The sequence below is a fragment of the Pseudorca crassidens genome, chromosome 7, assembly GCF_039906515.1.
Source record: "Pseudorca crassidens isolate mPseCra1 chromosome 7, mPseCra1.hap1, whole genome shotgun sequence".
Taxonomy (NCBI): domain Eukaryota; kingdom Metazoa; phylum Chordata; class Mammalia; order Artiodactyla; family Delphinidae; genus Pseudorca; species Pseudorca crassidens.
The window spans coordinates 24,374,749-24,395,179 of NC_090302.1; the positions used below are offsets into that span (position 1 = coordinate 24,374,749).

A 20,431-nucleotide genomic window follows, 5' to 3' on the forward strand; every position below is an offset into this window, starting at 1 on the left:
TTAGGGTCACAGGTGTCCAGTTCTCCCATCTCCATCACACAGGGGCTCCTTGATTCTTAGCCTTACCCTTAAGTGAGTTTAGTCAGAGTTACACACTACTGATCTTCAGTTACTGAACAGCTGTTGAGAAACTGCTCTGCGCTAGGCATGAGGGCAAAAGTAGTTTTAAAAAGTAATAGTGTTGAGCAGAGGTGAAGTTTTTCCATATGTTCTATTTAATTTCCTTTTGAAGAGTAATTCTGAACAGTAGCCTGAAGATACCCAAATCAGTGTTTTCTTGCCGGGTACCCAGATACTCCTTAAATGATTGCATTATCAAAAGTTTCATCTTCAGTCCAGCTGAAATTGTGAGAAAGATACGGTTAGGAAAAGAGCAGGGTGGAAGGGGGAAATGGGACCTTCTCGAGAAGCTCCAGAAAGACTATAACCTGTAGAATTCCCGTCTTACGGTAAAAGCCCTTCCCTATAGGCTTGACTCTGGTCCCGGTCTACCAGTTAGTTTCAATCCCAGCGCAGCTTCCAGTAATCGCGGGGAAATCGGAGTTAGGACGAGCCACTACTGGGGAGCATGGGAAGCTTCGCTGGGCATGGATGTCTTTGCCCTGGTAAGAGGCCACGTGGCCGTGGAACGCCCTCAGGTATCTTGTTTCTCTGTTCTAGAGGGGGCGAGACGTGTGCGGAACCCACTAAGGAATGATCTGAGACAGACAGGATGGGGATCGGGGACAGAGGACAGAAGGGGCGGGGCCAGGGTTAGGGGGTGGGGCTGCAGGGCGGACTCCAGACTGGGGCGCTTGGAGGCGGAGAGTGGGCGGGCCCGTGCTGGGGGCGGGCCCGGCGGGGTGGTGCCTCGGGCGGCGCGGGTGCATCGCAGCTGCGGAGCGCAAGCAGGCTGGCGGGTGGCGGGTCCGCAGCGGCACGGCGTCCGGGCTCCGCGACGGGCTGAGGGCCATGGCCGCCTCTCCGGGCCCGGCCGGCGGTGCCGCCGCCGGGGCAGTGCACGGCTTCGGCCCGTTTGGCCTCGCCTTCGACTCCGGACTCGAGATCAAAACTCGCTCAGTGGAGCAGACGCTGCTCCCGCTGGTTTCTCAGGTAAAGCGGCGCGCGCGCGCGCGGCCCCTGCGTCTCCCTCCGGCCGCGGCCCGCGATGGCGGCGGTCGCTCTCGCGGCAGGGGCCGGGCTGGGCGGGAGGCAGCCGCTGCCCCACATTCCGCGCCAGGACTCCGGCGTCAGTGTCGGACCGCCTGTCTGGGGCTTGAGGACTGGCCTTGGTTGAGGCGGCGGGAGTAGAGACCATCCGAAATCCGGCTGCGGGGCCAAGTGGGCTGAGCAGCAGCGGAGGCTGCGGGGCGGGGAGCCCCGTGCGGACCTGAGTGCCGGCCACAGGTGCGCCGCCCTGCCTCCCCGAGGCCAGCTCCCCGGGGGCAGAGGGGACCCCCGCGGGGGCTCCGCTGGAGCTTAGGGGCCCTCCTCGCTGCCGCTCTTTAACCCACTGCCCGCACACCTTTGCACCTCCAGTCCAAACCCGGACCGTGGCCAGTCTGGCTGGGGCGTTGCTGCCGGCCTCCAAGTCCAGCGTGCTCTCCTCTCCCCTAGGCCTTTGTCCCTTTCCCCGGAGTGTGAGTCGGCTCGCCAGTCGCCCGTTCACCCCGGGCCACCCGGCCCCTTCACCTTAACCTGTCTGCTCACTTCAGCTGGCTTTTGTCCGGCCTCGGAAGGGTGAAGTGAAGGACCGTCTGATAGTTAATTCGGGTACACATCTTTTTGCCAAATCCCATTTGGGAATGTATGCTTTATTGAATTTATTGGTCCCAACAGAAGTCTGGAATCAGCTAATTGATGCGCATAGCTTTAGAGAAGTTTTTGTTACTGTGACCCGAGTTTACGCAGCCTCCGGGCTGGAATTCCTCACCTAGATCTGTTGTGATGTGCTAAGCACTGTGGGAAGTGAAGAATTCTGTGCCTTCAGGAGCTCGTTGCAGGTGTGACTCACAACAAGACTGTTAACATCTTGATGCTTCACGTTAGCATTGCCAAGATTTTACAGGTAGAAGGAATCTTAAAGGTTATCTGATGCTAAATTTAAAAATTCTTACAGCATCCTTCACACCTGGTCACCAGTCCCCTGCTTAAACATGCTCAGTGATGGGGAGCCTGTAGCTATTGCATAGAATTTCCAATGCTATCTGTTCTCCATCCCAGCCCTGCAGATATTTGAAAACAGCAGTGGTACATGTCCCTAGATTCCTGTTATGCTGATTAAATAAACAGCCCCATTTTCTTCACCTGTGCTCATTTTAGCCTGGCTAACAGAACAGTGAATGAATAACCTTGACACTCCCCATCCTCCTTCCCTTCCAGGTCTGAAAGAAGCACTGACAGGTGGGATGAGTTGAGGATTAGTTAGTGATGTCTGCACTGCCCCTCCCACAAAAGAATACCACTACCACCACCAACACAACCACAACACAAAATGAAAAATACTGGAGTAGTTTTAAGAGAGAGAGTTAAGCGAGTGGTATTTTATCCATTTTTCTTTTTTTTAACAATCCAGATATAATGCTTACTATGCGCTAGGCCGTGTTCTAAGCACTTTATACATATTAATTCATTTAATTCTCATAACAATCTTGTGAGGTGGAGATATGTTTATTCTCATTATATGAATGAGGAAACTGAGGAATAATGAGGTTAAGTGACTTGTAGTGGGACTTTCACCTGTAAATGTCGAACTGGAGTTTGAATCCAGGCAGCCTGGTCCCAGAGTCTGTGCTGTTAGCTACACCATATTTGTTCTCCCTAGAGATTAGGGGCGGTGATGAGATCAGCCAGTAGTAGGTACAGAGAAGAGAGTCCACAGTGGAAAAACAAGCTGGAAGGTTGTTGTAATCTGGAGAAATGGTAACTTTTCACAGTATCACTGCTAAAAATGTATCCTAGAGTTCTGCATTGTGTAATTCTGGGGTAAGAGAGGGTGGAGAGAGTAGGAGAGTGGAGGAGGAAACGTGAATTGGCTGCCGAGAGTTAACTAGAGGTCAATGCCAAAGGGGGAAAATGCCAGCTTTTTTTTTTTTTCTTTTCCTTCCCTGTTAAAGACTCATTCAGGGCCATAGCTGAGGTTCTGCATTCCACACAGTATGTGTCCACAGCTGTATCTTTAGCATTATTGTAACTGATATTCCTAATGATTAACTGTACTCAACAACAAAAAAGTTAACTTATGCTTAAAATCAAGACATGTATAAAGCATGGCCAGAACACTCACAAAGCAGTTAAGTGTGAAATACAGCTTAGAATGATTTTTAAGTTTTAGTGAGTGTTAGTGGATTAAAGTGCAGCTCTCTGGAAAACTCATGTCCAGGAGTCTTATTTTCTAAGGATACGGCATTATTATCCAACTCATGTTTTACCACCATATCCACAAGAATAAGTTTAAGCTTTTCAGGCAAGCATTTGTTGTAAGCTTTCTAGTTGCTACTCTGTGGGACTTGTATTCTAGTTGGGAGACGGGGCAGGTACAGAATAGCACATGGCAAGTGTCAGATGAACATCATCCGTAGTAAATGCTCTAAGAGCTCAGAGCAGGTGTGGATGAGTCAGCAACAATGCCATCGAGGAGACAGGGTCTTGAGGTGAACAAGTAGGGCTAGCCTTGTACCACTTAGTCAGTTTTAAGCAGAGTTTCTACTCTGATATCATTTAACCTCTTCTGACTCTCCAGGTAAAAAGTTCTGGGTTCAATGGCCTTATTTTAGGAATGCAGCATCAGTATTAGACAAATATATATATACAATTTTCTGCGTTTACATATTAGAAGAGATCCATGTTCTTAGCAACAGATGCAGAATAGCTTCAGTTAAATTCAACTTCTACTCATGATAAGGAACACATAGTAAACTAGTAATAGAAGAAAACTTCCTTAACCTGATAAAGAGTACCTACAGAAAACCTATAGTTAACATCACAGCAACAAGTCAAATTTAAAATAAACATTTCCGGGGCTTCCCTGGTGGCGCAGTGGTTGAGAGCCCGCCTGTCGATGCAGGGGACACGGGTTCGTGCCCTGGTCTGGGAAGATCCCACATGCCGCGGAGCAGCTGGGCCCGTGAGCCATGGCCACTGAGCCTGCGCGTCCGGAGCCTGTGCTCTGCAATGGGAGAGGCCACAGCAATGAGAGGCCCGCGTACCGCAAAAAAAACAAAAACAAACAAACAAAAAAACCCAAAAACATTTCCTTTAAACTAGAAGCGAGAGGAGGGATATCTGCTCTCATAGCTTCTATTCAATTGTACTGTAAATCGTAACCAGTGGAACAAGACAAGAAGCGAAAGGTATAAAGGTAGGAAAGGAAAAATCAAAATATAATTATCTACATAGAAAACTGGAGTCTACAAATAAATTATAAAAGTTAGGAAGTTTAGTAAGTTCATTGAATGTAGGCTTCTAAAGTCAACTGCTTTTCTTTCTACATTAATAACAGAAAAGTCGTCCTAAAACATGATACCAGTTAGAATAAAACTGACAGCAAAATATGTGTATATATGTGTATAACAAAAGAGAGGCCAAAGTTCATGAAGAAAATTTAAAAATTTTATGGAAAGCCAAAGTAGAGCTAAATAAATGGGAGAAAAGTACCATGCTCCTGGCTAGATTGACTTGATATTATTTACATATCAATTTCCCCTATTGATATGTAAATTTAATGCAATTCCAATGAAAATTTCAACAGGATTTTTTTTAGTAGAATTTGATAAAAGTAATTCTAAAATTTGTATGAAAGAGCAAATAGCCAAGAATAGCCAGAAGAGAAACAAGGTGGGTGGACTTGCTCTACCAGATTTCAAGTCTTATTATAAAGCTAGAGTGATTAAGACAATGTGGGTCTAAGAACAGAGATGGACAGATAGACTAGTGAAACAGAATAGAGAATCTAGAAACAGATCCACACGTATACAGAAACTTGATAATTCACAGAATTGGCACTGCTCGTCAGTGGGGAAAGGAAGAACTTTTTAAAAAATGGGAACAATTGGTTATCTGAATAGAAACACATGATATTGAATCCCAATTCCAAATGGATTAAAAATATCAATATGAAAGGAAAAAACTTAAAACACTTTTAGGGAAAAAAATTGGTCAATATCTTCACCACCTCACGGTGGGAAAAGATTTCTTAATACACTGAAAGTATAAACCCTAAGCAAAAATTAATACATTTGCTCCATTAAAATGGAGAATTGGACTTCCCTGTTGGCACAGTGGTTAAGAATCTGCCTGCCAATGCAGGGGACACGGGTTTGAGCCCTGATCTGGGAAGATCCCACATGCTGCGGACCACCTAAACCCATGCGCCACAACAAGAGAAGCCACCACAATGAGAAGCCCGCGCACTGCAGCAAAAACCCAATGCAACCAAAAGTAAAAATATAATAAATAAAAAAAAGAAAGGAGAATCTTTGTTCATCAGAGTTGAAAGGATAAGCCTTAAAGTGGGAGAATATGATTGCAACACAAATAACCAACAAATGATTGGTAGCACCCAGGATAAATAAAGGACTCCAATGAATCAAAAATAAGATTACCCATTAAAAATTGGTAAAATGAATACTCATCTTGTAGAAGAGGAAACAGATGTCTAAAAGATATGTGAAAAGATGCTCAACTTTATTAGAAGTCAGTGAAGTATAAGTTAAAGCTGCAGTGAGAACAAGTGTTGGTGAGGAATGTGGAGTTGATGGAAATGTCAATAGTACAACAATTTTGGAAACCAGTTTGATGTAATAAAGTTCAAGGTGGGTATTACCTAAGGCCCAGGAATTTCACTGTTAAATCCATACCCCTAGAGAAAATCCTGCACGTGTATTAGAGACATAGATTGGAATGTTGATAGTCTTTTTACTTCTAATGGCTCCAAACTGGAAACTACCCAAACATCTTTTAGCAGTAGGATGTTTAAATAAAATGTGCTAAGTTCATACGAGATACTATGCAGCAGTGAAATGAATAAACCATAGCTATAATTATCAATATGGATGAATCTCAAAAGCATAATGTTAAGGGAAAAAAATTAAAGGTTCAAAACAGGCAAAACAAAACCATACATCATTTAAGGATATAACATGTGCAATAGTTATAATAAGGGAATGATGAGCACAAAATCAGAGCAGTGGTTTCCTCTGGGGCGGGGGATGAGGGGGTGATGTAGAAAGGGAGGGGCCCCCAGGGCGCATGGGTTGTCAGAGGTGCTGCTAATGTTTTCTTAAGCTTGGTGGTAGGTTTGTTCTGTCTTCCTTTCATTTCTTTAAATGGTATACATACCTGTTCTATACACTCATTTGTTGTATATTTCCTAATTCAGATGATTTTTTAAAAGCCCTGGGCTAAGTCACAAGCACATTTGCTACAGAGCAACTCCCCACCTTCTTTAATAATCACTTTATTCTTCCTGTCAAAATTCCCACTCCCAGTCTTACAATGCTTTTATCCAAGGAAGGGAAGAGGGATATCTGCCACACAGCTCCACCCTGGTGTGGAATGTTATTCTACCACCCACTAGTCTTTTCCTGTCTGTGATAGATTTACTTCACTCACTGTAATACAGACCCTTTAATTAATCTCCAGGGTAGCTCCCCTGTCTTCCCATTTCTCTCTGCATTGTCCTGGAAGCTTCTTAGGATCTTTGTCTCACTAAGTTGGAGATGAATACATATGGGACTCTGCTGATTTGTGTATGTGAATATATGTGTTTTTAATTGCAAAGGAAAAACACATAAATAGTGTATAAAGAGAGTGAAAGTGCCCTTTTTCCTGCTTTTAAAGACCCCTCATGATTTGGTGTGTTTTCTTCTATACTGGTTGTGATAGCTGATTAGCTGATTTTTCTATCTAATAATTTTGAGAATTTACTAATGAGTTAAGCCCAGGGATGAACTTCTCTCTCCTGGGCTGACTCCCTTGTTTTTCAGGTCCCAGGGAATTAAATAAAGCTTTGTTCTTTTATCTGGCCTACCATTTTTTTTTTTTTTTTCTCCCTGGGTCTTCACTTGCTTTCTTATCTTCCCACAAAATAAGTAAACTAAGATAATCCATTTCAATCAAGAGATTACTGTCAGTTATTCTAGAAAATAAGAATAACATCACAAACGAGGAAAGAACAGAGATTCTAGAAATGTGAAAAGGGCAATATCTAATCATTATGTAATGCTTACTAAATACCAGACACTGTTCTAAGTACTTTATTTACATATACTAATTTATTCTCCACAATGACCTTATGAGATGGGTACTATTATTACTCCTGTTTTTACAGATGAGAACACTGAGTCACAGAAAGGTTAGATAACTTGCTATATAATCATATGACAGAGCCAGAACTCAAACCCAGGCAGAGTGACGCCAGAATTCATGCTCTTAACTGCTAGGCTATACTTTGTTGGCGATGAGAACTTCTTGACACCCTTTGTTAGAAGGTATCAAGCAGGTCTGGGTTCTTACTCTTTTATTCCACAGGAGAGTTCTTCAATATATCAGATCCTCTTTCTTCCCCATGGGATACCTTCTCTGCCCTCTTTTCCAGTTCATTCAGACATTCTCTACACTCTGGTGTTAGGGCAACTCTAGGTTGTGACTCCCAATTTAATATGCCTCCTATTTTTTGCAGAATAATAGCTAAAATTTTATTTGGCACATTCAAGGCAATTTTACCAGCTGTCAGTCTCCTGATTTTTTTTTTAACGTCTTTATTGGAGTATAATTGCTTTACAATGTTGTGTTAGTTTCTGCTGTATAACAGAGTGAATCAGCTATATGCATACATATATACCCATATCCCCTCCCTCTTGCATCTCCCTCCCGCCCTCCCTATCCCACCCCTCTAGGTGGTCACAAAGCACCGAGCTGATCTCCCTGTGCTATGCCGCTGCTTCCCATTAGCTGTCTGTTTTACATTTGGTAGTGTATGTAAGTCAGTGCCACTCTCTCACTTCATCCCAGCTTACCCTTCCCCCTCCCCATATCCTCAAGTCCATTCTCTATGTCTGTGCCTTTATTCCTGTCCTGCCCCTAGGTTCATCAGAACCATTTTTTTTTTAAGATTCCATATATATGTGTTAGCATATGGTATTTGTTTTTCTCTTTCTGACTTACTTCACTCTGTATGACAGACTCTGGGTCCATCCAACTCACTACAAATAACTCAGTTTCATTTTTTTTATGGCTGAGTAATATTCCATTGTATATATGTGCCACATCTTCTTTATCCATTCATCTGTTGATGGGCACTTAGGTTGCTTCCATGTCCTGGCTATTGTAAATAGAGCTGCAATGAACATTGTGGTACATGACTCTTTTTGAATTATGGTTTTCTCAGGGTATATGCCCAGTAGTGGGATTGCTGGGTCATATGATAGTTCTATTTTTAGTTTTTTAAGGAAACTCCATACCGTTCTCCATAGTGGCTGTATCAATTTACCTTCCCACCAACAGTGCAAGGGAGTTCCCTTTTCTCCACACCCTCTCCAGCATTTATTGTTTCTAGATTTTTTGATGATGGCCATTCTGACCTGTGTGAGATGATATCTCATTGTAGTTTTGATTTGCATTTCTCTAATGATTAGTGATGTTGAGCATTCTTTCATGTGTTTGTTGGCAATCTGTATTATCTTCTTTGGAGAAATATCTAATAAGGTCTTCTGCCCATTTTTGGATTGGGTTGTTTGTTTTTTTGTTATTGAGCTGCATGAGCTGCTTGTAAATTTTGGAGGTTAATCCTTTGTCAGTTGCTTCATTTGCAAATATTTTCTCCCATTCTGAGGGTTGTCTTTTGGTCTTGTTTATGGTTTCCTTTGCTGTGCAAAAGCTTTTAAGTTTCATTAGGCCCCATTTGTTTATTTTTATTTCCATTTCTCTAGGAGGTGAGTCAAACTGGATCTTGCTGTGATTTATGTCATAGAGTGTTCTGCCTATGTTTTGCTCTAGGAGTTTGATAGTGTCTGGCCTTACATTTAGGTCTTTAATCCATTTTGAGTTTATTTTTGTGTATGGTGTTAGGAAGTGTTCTAATTTCATTCTTTTACATGTAGCTGTCCAGTTTTCCCAGCACCACTTACTGAAGAGTCTGTCTTTTCTCCATTGTATATTCTTACCTCCTTTATCAAAGATAAGGTGACCATATGTGCCTGGGTTTATCTCTGGGTTTTCTATCCTGTTCCATTGATCTATATGTCTGTTTTTGTGCCAGTACTATACTGTCTTGATTACTGTAGCTTTGTAGTATAGTCTGAATTCCTCTGGCTCCGTTTTTCTTTCTCAAGATTGCTTTGGCGGGGCTTCCCTGGTGGCGCAGTGGTTGAGAGTCCACCTGCCGATGCAGGGGACACAGGTTCGTGCCCTGGTCCAGGAGGATCCCACCGCGGCTGGGCCTGTGAGCCATGGCTGCTGAGCCTGTGCGTCCGGAGCCTGTGCTCCACAACGGGAGAGGCCACAACAGTGAGAGGCCTGCGTACCGCAAAAACGATTGCTTTGGCTATTCGGGGTCTTTTGTGTTTCCATACCAATTGTGCAATTTTTTGTTCTAGTTCTGTGAAAAATGCCATTGGTAGTTTGATGGGGATTGCATTGAATCTGTAGATTGCTTTGGGTAATATGGTCATTTTCACTATGTTGATTCTTCCAATCCAAGAACATGGTATATCTCTCCATCTGTTTGTATCATCTTTAACTTTTTTCATCAATGTCTTATAGTTTTCTCCATCTCCCTCTGCTATATTTTGGAAGAGTTTTAGAAGGATAGGTGTTAGCTCTTCTGTAAATGTTTGATAGAATTTGCCTGTGAAGCCCTCTCGTCTTGGGCTTTTGTTTATAGGAAGATTTTTAATCACAGTTTCAATTTCAGTGCTTGTGATTGGTCTGTTTATATTTTCTATTTCTTCCTGGTTCAGTCTCGGAAGGTTGTGTTTTTCTAAGAATTTGTCCATTTTTTCCAGGTTGTCCATTTTATTGGCATATAGTTGCTTGTAGTAGTCTCTCATGATCCTTTGTATTTCTGTAGTGTTAGTTGTTACTTCTTCTTTCTCATTTCTAATTCTGTTGATTTGATTCTTCTCCCTTTTTTTCTTGATTAGTCTTGCTAATGGTCTATCAATCTTGTTTATCTTCTCAAAGAACCAGCTTTTAGTTTTATTGATATTTGCTATTGTTTCTTTCATTTCTTTTTCACTTATTTCTGATATGATCTTTATGATTTCTTTCCTTCTGCTAACTTTGGGGTTTTTTTTTTGTTCTTCTTTATCTAATGCTTTAGGTGTAAGATTAGGTTGTTTATTTGAGATGTTTCTTGTTTCTTGAGGTAGGATTGTACTTCCCGCTTAGAACTGCTTTTGCTGTGTCCCATAGGTTTTGGGTTGTTGTGTTTTCGTTGTCATTTGTTTCTAGGTATTTTTTGATTTCCTCTTTGATTTCTTCAGTGATCTCTTGGTTATTTAGTAGCCTATTGTTTAGCCTTCATGTATTTGTATTTTCTACAGATTTTTTCCTGTAATTGATACCTAGTCTCATAGCGTTGTGGTCAGAAAAGATACTTGATATGATTTCAGTTTTCTTAAATTTACCAAGGCTTGATTTGTGACCCAAGATATGGTCTATCCTGGAGAATGTTCCATGAGCACTTCAGAAGAAAATATATTCTGTTTCTTTTGGTTGGAATGTCCTATAAATATCAATTGAGTCCATCTTGTTTAATGTGCCATTTAAGCTTGTGTTTCCTTATTTATTTTCATTTTGGATGATCTGGCCATTGGTGAAAGTGGAGTGTTAAAGTCCCCTACTTTTGTTGTGTTACTGTCAATTTCCCCTTTTATGGCTGTTAGCATTTGCCTTATGTATTGAGGTACTCCTGTGTTGGGTGCATAAATATTTACAATTGTTTTATCTTCTTCTTGGATTGATCCCTTGATCATTATATAGTGTCCTTCTTTGTCTCTTGTAATAGTCTTTATATTAAAGTCTATTTTGTCTGATACGAGAATTGCTATTCCAGCTTTCTTTCGATTTCCATTTGCATGGAATATCTTTTTCCATCCCCTCACTTTCAGTCTGTATGTGTCCCTAGGTCTGAAGTGGGTCTCTTGTAAACAGCATATGTATGGGTCTTGTTTTTGTATCCATTCAGCCAGTCTGTGTCTTTTGGTTGGAGCATTTAATCCATTTACATTTAAGGTAATTATTGATATGTATGTTCCTGTTACCATTTTCTTAATTGTTTCAGGTTTGCTTTTGTAGGTCTTTTCCTTCTCTTGTGTTTCCTGGCTAGAGAAGTTCCTTTAGCATTTGTTGTAAAGCTGGTTTGGTGTTACTGAATTCTCTTAACTTTTGCTTGTCTGTAAAGGTTTTAATTTCTCGATCGAATCTGAATGAGATCCTTGCTGGGTAGAGTAATCTTGGTTGTAGGTTTTTCCCTTTCATCACTTTAAATATGTCCTGTCATCCCTTCTGGTTTACAGAGTTTATGCTGAAAAATCAACTGATAACCTTATGGGGATTCCCTTGTATGTTATTTGTTGCTTTTCCCTTGCTGCTTTTGATATTTTTTCTTTGTATTTAATTTTTGATAGTTTGATTAATATGTGTCTTGGTGTGTTTCTCTGTGCATTTATTCTGTATTGGACTCCCTGTGCTTCCTGGACTTGATTGACTATTTCCTTTCCCATGTTAGGGAAGTTTTTGACTATAATCTCTTCCGATATTTTCTCAGACCCTTTCTATTTCTCTTCTTCTTCTTCTTTTTTTGCGGTATGCGGGCCTCTCACTGTTGTGGCCTCACCCATTGCAGAGCACAGGCTCTGGACGCGCAGACTCAGCGGCCATGGCTCACGAGCCTAGCCGCTCCGCGGCATGTGGGATCTTCCCGGACCAGTGCACGAACTCGCATCCCCTGCATCGGCAGGCGGACTCTCAACCACTGTGCCACCAGGGAAGCCCTCTCTTCTTCTTCTGGGACCCCTATAATTCTAATGTTGGTACATTTAATATTGTCTCAAATGTCTCTGAGACTGTCCTCAATTCTTTTCATTCTTTTTCTTTATTCTGCTCCCTGGCAGTTATTTCCACCATTTTATCTTCCAGCTCACTTATCTGTTCTTCTGCCCTAGTTATTCTGCTATTTATTCCTTCTAGAATATTTTTAATTTCAGTAATTGTGTTGTTCATCATTGTTTGCTCTTTAGTTCTTTTAGATACTTGTTAAATGTTTCTTGTATTTTCTCCATTCTGTTTCCAAGATTTTGGATCATCTTTACTATCATTACTCTGAATTCTTTTTCAGGTAGGTTCCCTATTTCGTCTTCATTTATTTGGTCTCGTAGGTTTTTACCTTGCTCCTTTGTCTGTAACATATTTTTTTTGTCATTTCTTTTCTTTCTTTTTTTTTTTTTTTGATGAGTGGTGCTGTGTTCCTGTCTTACTGGTTGTTTGACCTGAGACATCCAGCACTGGAGTTTGCAGGCAGTTAGATTGAGCTGGGTCTTGGTGCTGAGATGAGGACCTTTGGGAGGCTTCACTCCGATTGACATTCCCTGGGCTCTGAGGTTCTCTGTTAGTCCAGCGGTTTGGACTTGGAGCCCCCGCCATAGGAGCTTGGGCCCAACCTCCGGCCTGGGAAGTAAGATCCTGCAAGGTTCTCTGCCTATGCCCATGGCCCCTGCAGCTCCTTCAGGCATATGTGGGGAGCAGGCCCCAGCTCTGGGAGCACTCAGCCATGGGACTTGCCACGCCTCCCCTGATTCTTAACGTAATCCTGGGAGGAAAGAGGCTGTGTAGCGACTGAGAGGCAACTTACTGCCTTTGTGACCTTGGGAAAATTCTTAACCTTTTCAAATTTCAGGTTTTTAATCTGTAAGATGAGGGTAGTAACAGTATCTACCTCACAGAGATGTAAGCATTGATTGAATCAGTACATGTAAAGCACATCAGATAGCCTTTGCTGTTGTGCTTAATGTTAAATGTTAACTAGTTTTATTTTTTGCTTGATAAGGAAATGGAAGTTTGGCCTCACTTTTGTTAAACTGTGTTTAAGTATGTCTATGTAGAAAGCAAGACTGAAAAGAACTATGCCAAGTTGCTTACAAGGTAGTGGGATTATGGGTCACTTTTATTTCTTAGGGCTTTCCTATATTACCCCTTCCCGTTTTTAAAAACAATTAACATGTATAACTTTTTGGATCTCCCTTTTAAAAAGTTTGAAAATAATTTTAGGACATATATAGACCTTTTTTTGTGTATAAATTTATTTATTTTATTTATTTATTTTTGGCTGTGTTGGGTCTTCATTGCTGTGTGCGGGCTTTCTCTAGTTGCGGTGAGCAGGGGCTACTCTTCGTTGTGGCATGCGAGCTTTTCATTGTGGTGGCTTCTCTTGTTGCAGAGCACGGGCTCTAGGTGCACGGGCTTCAGTAGTTGTGGCACGTGGGCTCAGTAGTTGTGGCTTGCGGGCTTTAGAGCGTAGGCTCAGTTGTTGTGGTCAAGCCGGACCAGGGCTTGAACCTGTGTCCCCTGCATTGGCAGGTGGATTCTTAGCTACTGCGCCACCAGGGAAGTCCCATACATAGACCTTTTAATAAGAAATTTTATAAATTGACTTGGCTTCTCCAAATTCAATTTGAAATGCATACCTGTATTTGGACTGAATATTTTGCAGAGTGCTTTGAGTAAAAGGAAAATAGCCACACCTAATTATGCACTGGGGAGGATGCTTGTAGTGAAAGCAAAATGTGTGTTTCAGAAGTGAACAATAGTTGGTATTTTAGCCTAATTGCAGGATCTTTTCTTTACAATTGAAAAGTCTAAACTTTATAAAGGATTTAATAAAAACAACTTAAACTTCTTTTCTCCAGAGTTTCTTCCAACATGGTTGTTTGGAACAGTCAGTGGTGGTCAAGTTCTCTGTTCTCCAGGTGATACTAAGAGTTCCCTAGGATGTATCAGGTGTGGAGAAGGACTAAGCTGGTGCTCATAGTATTCATATTTGTTTCCCTGCTTCCCATAACCCATAGTTATCCTCAAAATTCAACCATAGAAACACTTCTTTGATGGACTACCTAGTAATTTTAGGTAATATTTTATCTTGAAGAAAGTATTTTTCCCCCTAAAAACAAAAACACTCAAAAAACCCAGGAAGATTGAAAAGCTCCACTAAAGGAAAGAGTATGGGGTGGACTTTGGTGTCAGATAAACCTGGGTTCAAATTCTAAACTAGGCCGCTTCTTAGCTGTGTAAGCCAAGTACTTAATTTCACTCAGCCTCCGTTTTCTTATCTTGAATAGTATGTAAGGATTAAATAAGAGAGCTAATGATAATATGCCTCTGAGTACTTAAACTGGGTACTATGTTAAATATGATACCACATCATTTTCTTTAATCCTCTTGTCAGTTGAGAAGTCAGAGGCAGGGAAGTCAGGTTGGCTAAGTGGTGAAGAGGCTAGGCTCTTGAGTCAGAGTATCTGGATTTAAATCTTAAATCTCCTACTCTTCTTGATGTCTAATTTCCTTACTCTCCATGCTGTCTAGTTTTCTCATTTCTGAAATGGGGATGATATTAGTACCTATTTCATTGGGATTTTGTGGGGCATTATAATGTAGTACTTAAAAGTGTGGTCTCTGCCAGCGTTATCCTGATACCAAAGCCAGATAAGGACACTATAAGGGAAAAAACCAAACCAAAACAACAACAGCAAAAAACTATAGGCCAATATCCCTGATGAATACAGATGCAAAAATTATTAACAAAATACTAGCAAACTGAATTCAGTAGCACATTAAATGGATCATACACCATGATCAAGTGGGATTTATCCCTGGGTTGCAAGGATGGTTCAATATACGCAAATCAATAAATGTGATACACCACATTAATAAAATGAAGGAAAAATTATATAATCATCACAATACGTGCAGAAAAAGCATCTGACAAAATTTTAACATTCTTTCATGATTGAGTATATAAAGAATGTACCTCAACATAATAAAGGCCATATATTATAAGCTCACAGCTAACATTATTCTCAACAGTGAAATGTTGAAAGCTTTTTCTCTAATGTTAGGAACAAGACAAGGGTGTCCATTCTCACCACTCCTATTCAATATAGTACTGGAAGTGTTAGCCAGAGCAGTCAGGCAACAAAAAGGCATAAAAGGCATCAAAGTCAGAAAGGAAGAAGTAAAATTATCTCCATTTGCAGATAACATGATCTTATATATAAGGAAATCCTAAAGACTCCACCAAAAAACTGTCAGAACTAATAAACAAATTCCTAAAGTCGCAGGCTAAAAAAATCAACATGCAGAAATTGGTGTTGTGTTTCTATACACTAAAAACAAAGTATCTGAAAAAGAAATAAAATGGTACCATTTACAATAGCATCAAAAATGATAAAATACTTAAGAATAAATTTAACCAAGGAGGTGAAAGATCAGTACATTGAACACTATAAAACTTGGATGAAAGAAATTGAAGAAGACACAAGTAAATGGAAAGATAAGCCATGTTCATAGGTCAGGAGAATTAGTATTAAAATGTCCATACTACCCAAAGCTATCTATAGCTTCAGTGCAATTCCTATCAAAATTGCAATGGCATTTTTAACAGAAATAGAAAAACAATCCTGAAATTTGTATGGAAGCACCAAGACCCCAACTAGCCAAGACATCCTGAGAAACAGGAAAAAAGCTGGAGGCATCACACTTCCTGATTTCAAACTATACTACAAAGCTATAGTAATTAAACAGTAGGGGACCAGCATTAAAATAGACACATGGTCCACTGGAACAAAATCCAGAGCCCATGCATACATAGTAAACTAATATTTGACAAGGGAGCCAAGAATACTCAATGGGTAAAGGATAGCTTCTTCAATAAATGATTTGGGAAAACTGGATAATCCCATGTAAAAGAATGAAATGGGACCCTTATCTTATACCACTCACAAAAATTAACTTGAAATGGATTAAAGACTTAAGTGTAAGACCCAAAGCCATAAAACTCCTAGACAAAAACATAGGGAAAAAATCTCCTTGACATTGGTCTTGGCAATGATTTTGGGATATGACATCAAAAGCACAAGTAACAAAAGCAAAAATGGACAAATTGGACTACATCAGTCTAAAAAGCTTCTGTACAGCAAACAATCTGATTTAAAAATGAGCAGAGGAATTGAATAGACATTTTTCAAAAGACATACAGATGGCCAACAGGTACATGAAAAAATGCTTAAAATCACCAATCACCAGGGAAATTCAAGTCAAAACTACAATGAGATATTACCTCACATCTGTTAAAATTGACTGTCATCAGAAAGATGAGATAAGTGATGGTGGGGATGTGGAGAAAAGAGAATGCTTGTGCACTGTTGGTGGGAATGTAAGTTGGTGCAGCCACTATGGAAAAGAGTATGAAGATTCCTCAAAAAATTTAAAAAATAGAACTACCATATGATCCAGCAATCCCACTTCCTTCATAGAAGGAAGATCAACTAATCTCAGGTAGCTACACAGATACTTTCTATCACATTGTCCTATTTTAATATTTTGCATAGCATTTACATTAATTTTTTTTTAACCTATGTGTGTAATTATTGTGTCTCCCCTCACACCACTAGAATGTAAGGTCCATGAGAATATGGGCCTTTTCTTCCTTGTTCATTGCTGTTTCATCATTGCCTAGAATTTTGTTTGACATATGATAGGTGTGCAACAAATATATTTTGTACAATTGGATTATTGTTATTTTGATAGACTGTAAACAGAATAAGGGCAGGATTGTGTTAGTCTTGTTCAGTGATGCATCCTCAGGACCTGGATTCTAGGAAATTTTCAAAATTTGGAAGATAATATTATAGATGAGGAAATTTAGAGAGGTTAAGTACATTTCCCTAGGTCATTTAGTTAGTAATGGCAGAGCCAAGGATCAAACCCAGGCCTTCCTGACTCTAAATTATTAATACCATAACACATAAAGTGCTTGGCACGTAGTTGCCACTCAAAGGGCAAGTCCCTTCCTCTTCTCTTAATTCACTATTCTTGTCTTTGTTAATATATATATATATTTTTTTTTTTGTTTGTTTGTTAATATATTTATATAAATCATTTCAAAGTTATACACAATGGACATGTACCATTTGGGATTTATATTTTTCATGTAACATTCTTTAAATATTTTCATATGTCACTATAGTTCAGGTACTGATTTTCTAGGACATTTTGAAGATTTGTATTTGTTTCAACCAGCTTAACTTGTCACCTTTTATATTTTATTTCAGGGCCTGGAGTCAAGTGTTAAAGGTCTTGGTATTTCGTTTACTTTGAGTCTGCAACAAAACTGAGAGAAGTATAAAACATAGATTATAGTGGTCCTTCTAAAGTGTAAACAAGTATGGTTCATGTACCATTTTGTACAACCTACACACTGTGCTAGGCAGTGGAGTGGAATGCGCGGTGAAGAAGATGCTGTCTCTGCTCTCGCAGTAGCTCAAGTCACAGTAGAGGAATCTAGACCTGACGTGCTTTGGTTTTATGTGGATTCTTTGAATGTAATGATCCACCTTCTCCTACTTTTCTCCTGTCTTTAAGATTTGTTGAAATGTCTGGAGGGCTTATAGAACTGTGTGCCCTGGATAACTGCCCTCAGGTAAACTTAGAATTGTTATTAATGGAAATGTTGTCCTCAGGAGGGTTGCAAGATGATTTGCTCCTTGTCTTTGGGTTGAAGCATTAAAACTATCAATTAATTTAGTGTATTAGGCTAGTGTAGTATGCTGGGCTTAATTTTCTTGGCCATTGTGATACAGCTTTAAAAAAAAGTATTGAGATAAAATTTAAGCAGGTTGCTTTTATCTTTTATTTTTAGATCACCACACTTATTAATCATAAAGATAATACCAAAAAGTCTGATAAAACTCTGCAAGCAATTCAACGTGTAGGACAAGCCGTAAACTTGGCAGTTGGAAGATTTGTTAAAGTAGGGGAAGCTATAGCCAATGAAAACTGGGACTTGAAAGAAGAAATAAATATTGCCTGTATTGAAGCTAAACAAGCAGGTATGTTAAAGCCTACTTATACGAATTTTCTTGCTTTGGATATCATGACAAATTATTGTCTTATTTTGAGTAAAGATGTGTACTGTGTTTTAGCCCTTTTATTACTGATGCCTGGGTCATTAAAGCCCTAGATTAGCGTCCAGGAATATTGAATTTCTCTTGGATTAAGTCCTAAATCTGAAACATTGAATTCTTTCATTGGGCAGGGTAGAAGCCCACCATCCTGGCCATCAGCCATTGAATGCAAGAGGTATAGAAGGAACATGAGGCATGGACTCTACTGTCAAGGAGCATATTAGCCTATTTGCCATCACGTAGGAAATGGAAATAAAAATAAGCCTGTTCCTGTCTCTACAGCAGACAAATCTGACTTCAGATTTCCTGATGTCTCACAAGTCTATAACTGGTGTCATAGAAGTTTGAGAGAACCTGGGGAGTTTTGACGGATACAGATAATTCAGCTTTGTTAAAGTGTCATTTATCCACCTATTCTTTAAATAAATATTTACTCAGTGCTGGCCATATGCCAGGCATTCTTCTAGACCAGAGGGATATAGCCACATAGAAATCAGTATATAGTCTGCCCTCGTGGAGCTTGCATTCTAGTGAGGGAGACCATAAACAAATGAATAAATAGATATGTGCATAAGGACAGGTGGCGACAGTTATCATGGAGAAAATGGTAAAGCAGAATAAGGGTTAGGAGACCAAAGGAGGTATATTTTAGGGAGGGCAGGGTTTTTCAACTTTGATGCCGTTGACATTTTGGGCTTGATAATTCTTTGTTGGGGGTGCGGGCTGCCCTGAGCATTGTACAGTCCCTAACTTCTACCTATCAGATGCCTGTAAATCCCTTCTTTCCCCATTGTGACAGCCAAAAATGTCTTGACATTGCCAAATGTCCTCTGAGGGATCAAAATGGCCCCCCCCAGTTGAGAACTACTGAAATTGGGGGGTGGAGTCAGGAAATCTCTCTAAGGAAGTAACACTGAAGCAGAGACTGCAGTGAAGTGAGGACCCCAACTATATGAATATCTGGGGGAAGGACATTCCAGGCAAGGAGAAGAGCAAGAACAGGTATGGCTTTCTAGGCAAAGATAGGAACTTTGGGCCGTGTTCTAAGTGTCACAGTGGGGCTAGTGGAAGGTTTTGTGCAGGATGGTGACATAATCTCATTTATATTTTAAAAGGATCCCTGGTGGCTGCTGTAGGGAGAATAGATTTTAGGAGGTATGGGGGTGAAATCAGAGACCAGTTAGGAGGCTGTTGTAGTGGTTCAGGTGATAGACGATGGTGACTTAGACCCAGTGATAGCACTTGAGGTGGTGAAAAGGAGTTGCATTTGGTTATATTGAAAAGGTGGAGCTGGTAGGATTTGCTGATAGTTTGGATGTGGGATGTGATGGGAAGAAGAGTCATGGATAACTCCAAGGTTTGATGGGTAAATGGTGGTACTCTTAATTGAGATGGGCAACCCTGAGAGAGGAGCAGGTATGTTTGGAGGGTCATCATGGGGGGAAGGGAGTGGGTGAGATAAGGCCAAGTAATGTGGAGGAGCCAACCAGGCAATACATGGCCCTAATGTTATATGAATGACTTCAGGTACTATTCTATACTTGATAGATTGAGGAATTTGGGGCCAGCTGAAAGACAATAAATTTGTGTTAGAAATCTTTCTGGTAGTATGGAGGAAATGAACAAATGAGGGTTGATTGAGAGAGAGTTGAGACTAAAGGCAGAGAGATTAATGTGGAAGCTTTTCCAGTAAACCAGGCTAAACCAAGACAGTGTGTTAGGGATATGAAAACCAGAAAGAGTACACTAAATATTCACTGAGATGATTAAATGATAGAACTTGGTTATTGGCTAAAGCAAAGGGAGGATTCTGACTTGACTCTTGGGTTTCTAGCCATCACTAAGATATAGAATAGATTTATGTAGGGAAGGGGGATGGCCTTATTCTATTCATAATTTATGTTTTGCCTACATATTAAAAGAGATTTAAGGGAATTTCCTGGCGATCCAGTGGTTAGGACTCGGTGCTTTCACTGCTGTGGCCCGGGTGCAATCCCTGGTCGGGGAACTAAGATCCTGCAAGCCGTAGGGTGTAGCCGAAAAAAAAAAGAGAGAGAGAGAGAGATGTAAAATAGTTAACAATTAAACACATGTTTAATAAACCCATTAAAATAGGAGATGAAAATAAATATACTAGAAACTTTGGCCAACATTGTTACTCTAATTAAACATGAAATTTATCTTTGTACTTCCTGGAAAGCAAGACAAGAAATGTGGGAAAGAAGGGGTTATATAATTCTCATTGTTTGTTGAAAGGAAACAAACCAGCTTGT

The 20,431-nt window shown here is 40.4% G+C and overlaps 1 protein-coding gene across 2 annotated transcripts in view; it reads left to right on the forward strand.

Annotated features, from left to right (window-relative positions):
• The first annotated feature begins 875 nt into the window (after nt 1–875).
• Nucleotides 876–20,431, forward strand: part of CTNNAL1 (catenin alpha like 1) — a 58,010-nt gene continuing 38,454 nt past the window's right edge. For both annotated transcript variants that reach the window (XM_067743722.1, XM_067743723.1), the window contains exons 1-2: nt 876–1,092; nt 17,894–18,083. In XM_067743722.1, the coding sequence (XP_067599823.1) occupies nt 952–1,092; nt 17,894–18,083 (331 nt within the window). In that variant the 5' untranslated portion in view covers nt 876–951. The remainder of the gene's footprint in view (nt 1,093–17,893; nt 18,084–20,431) is intronic.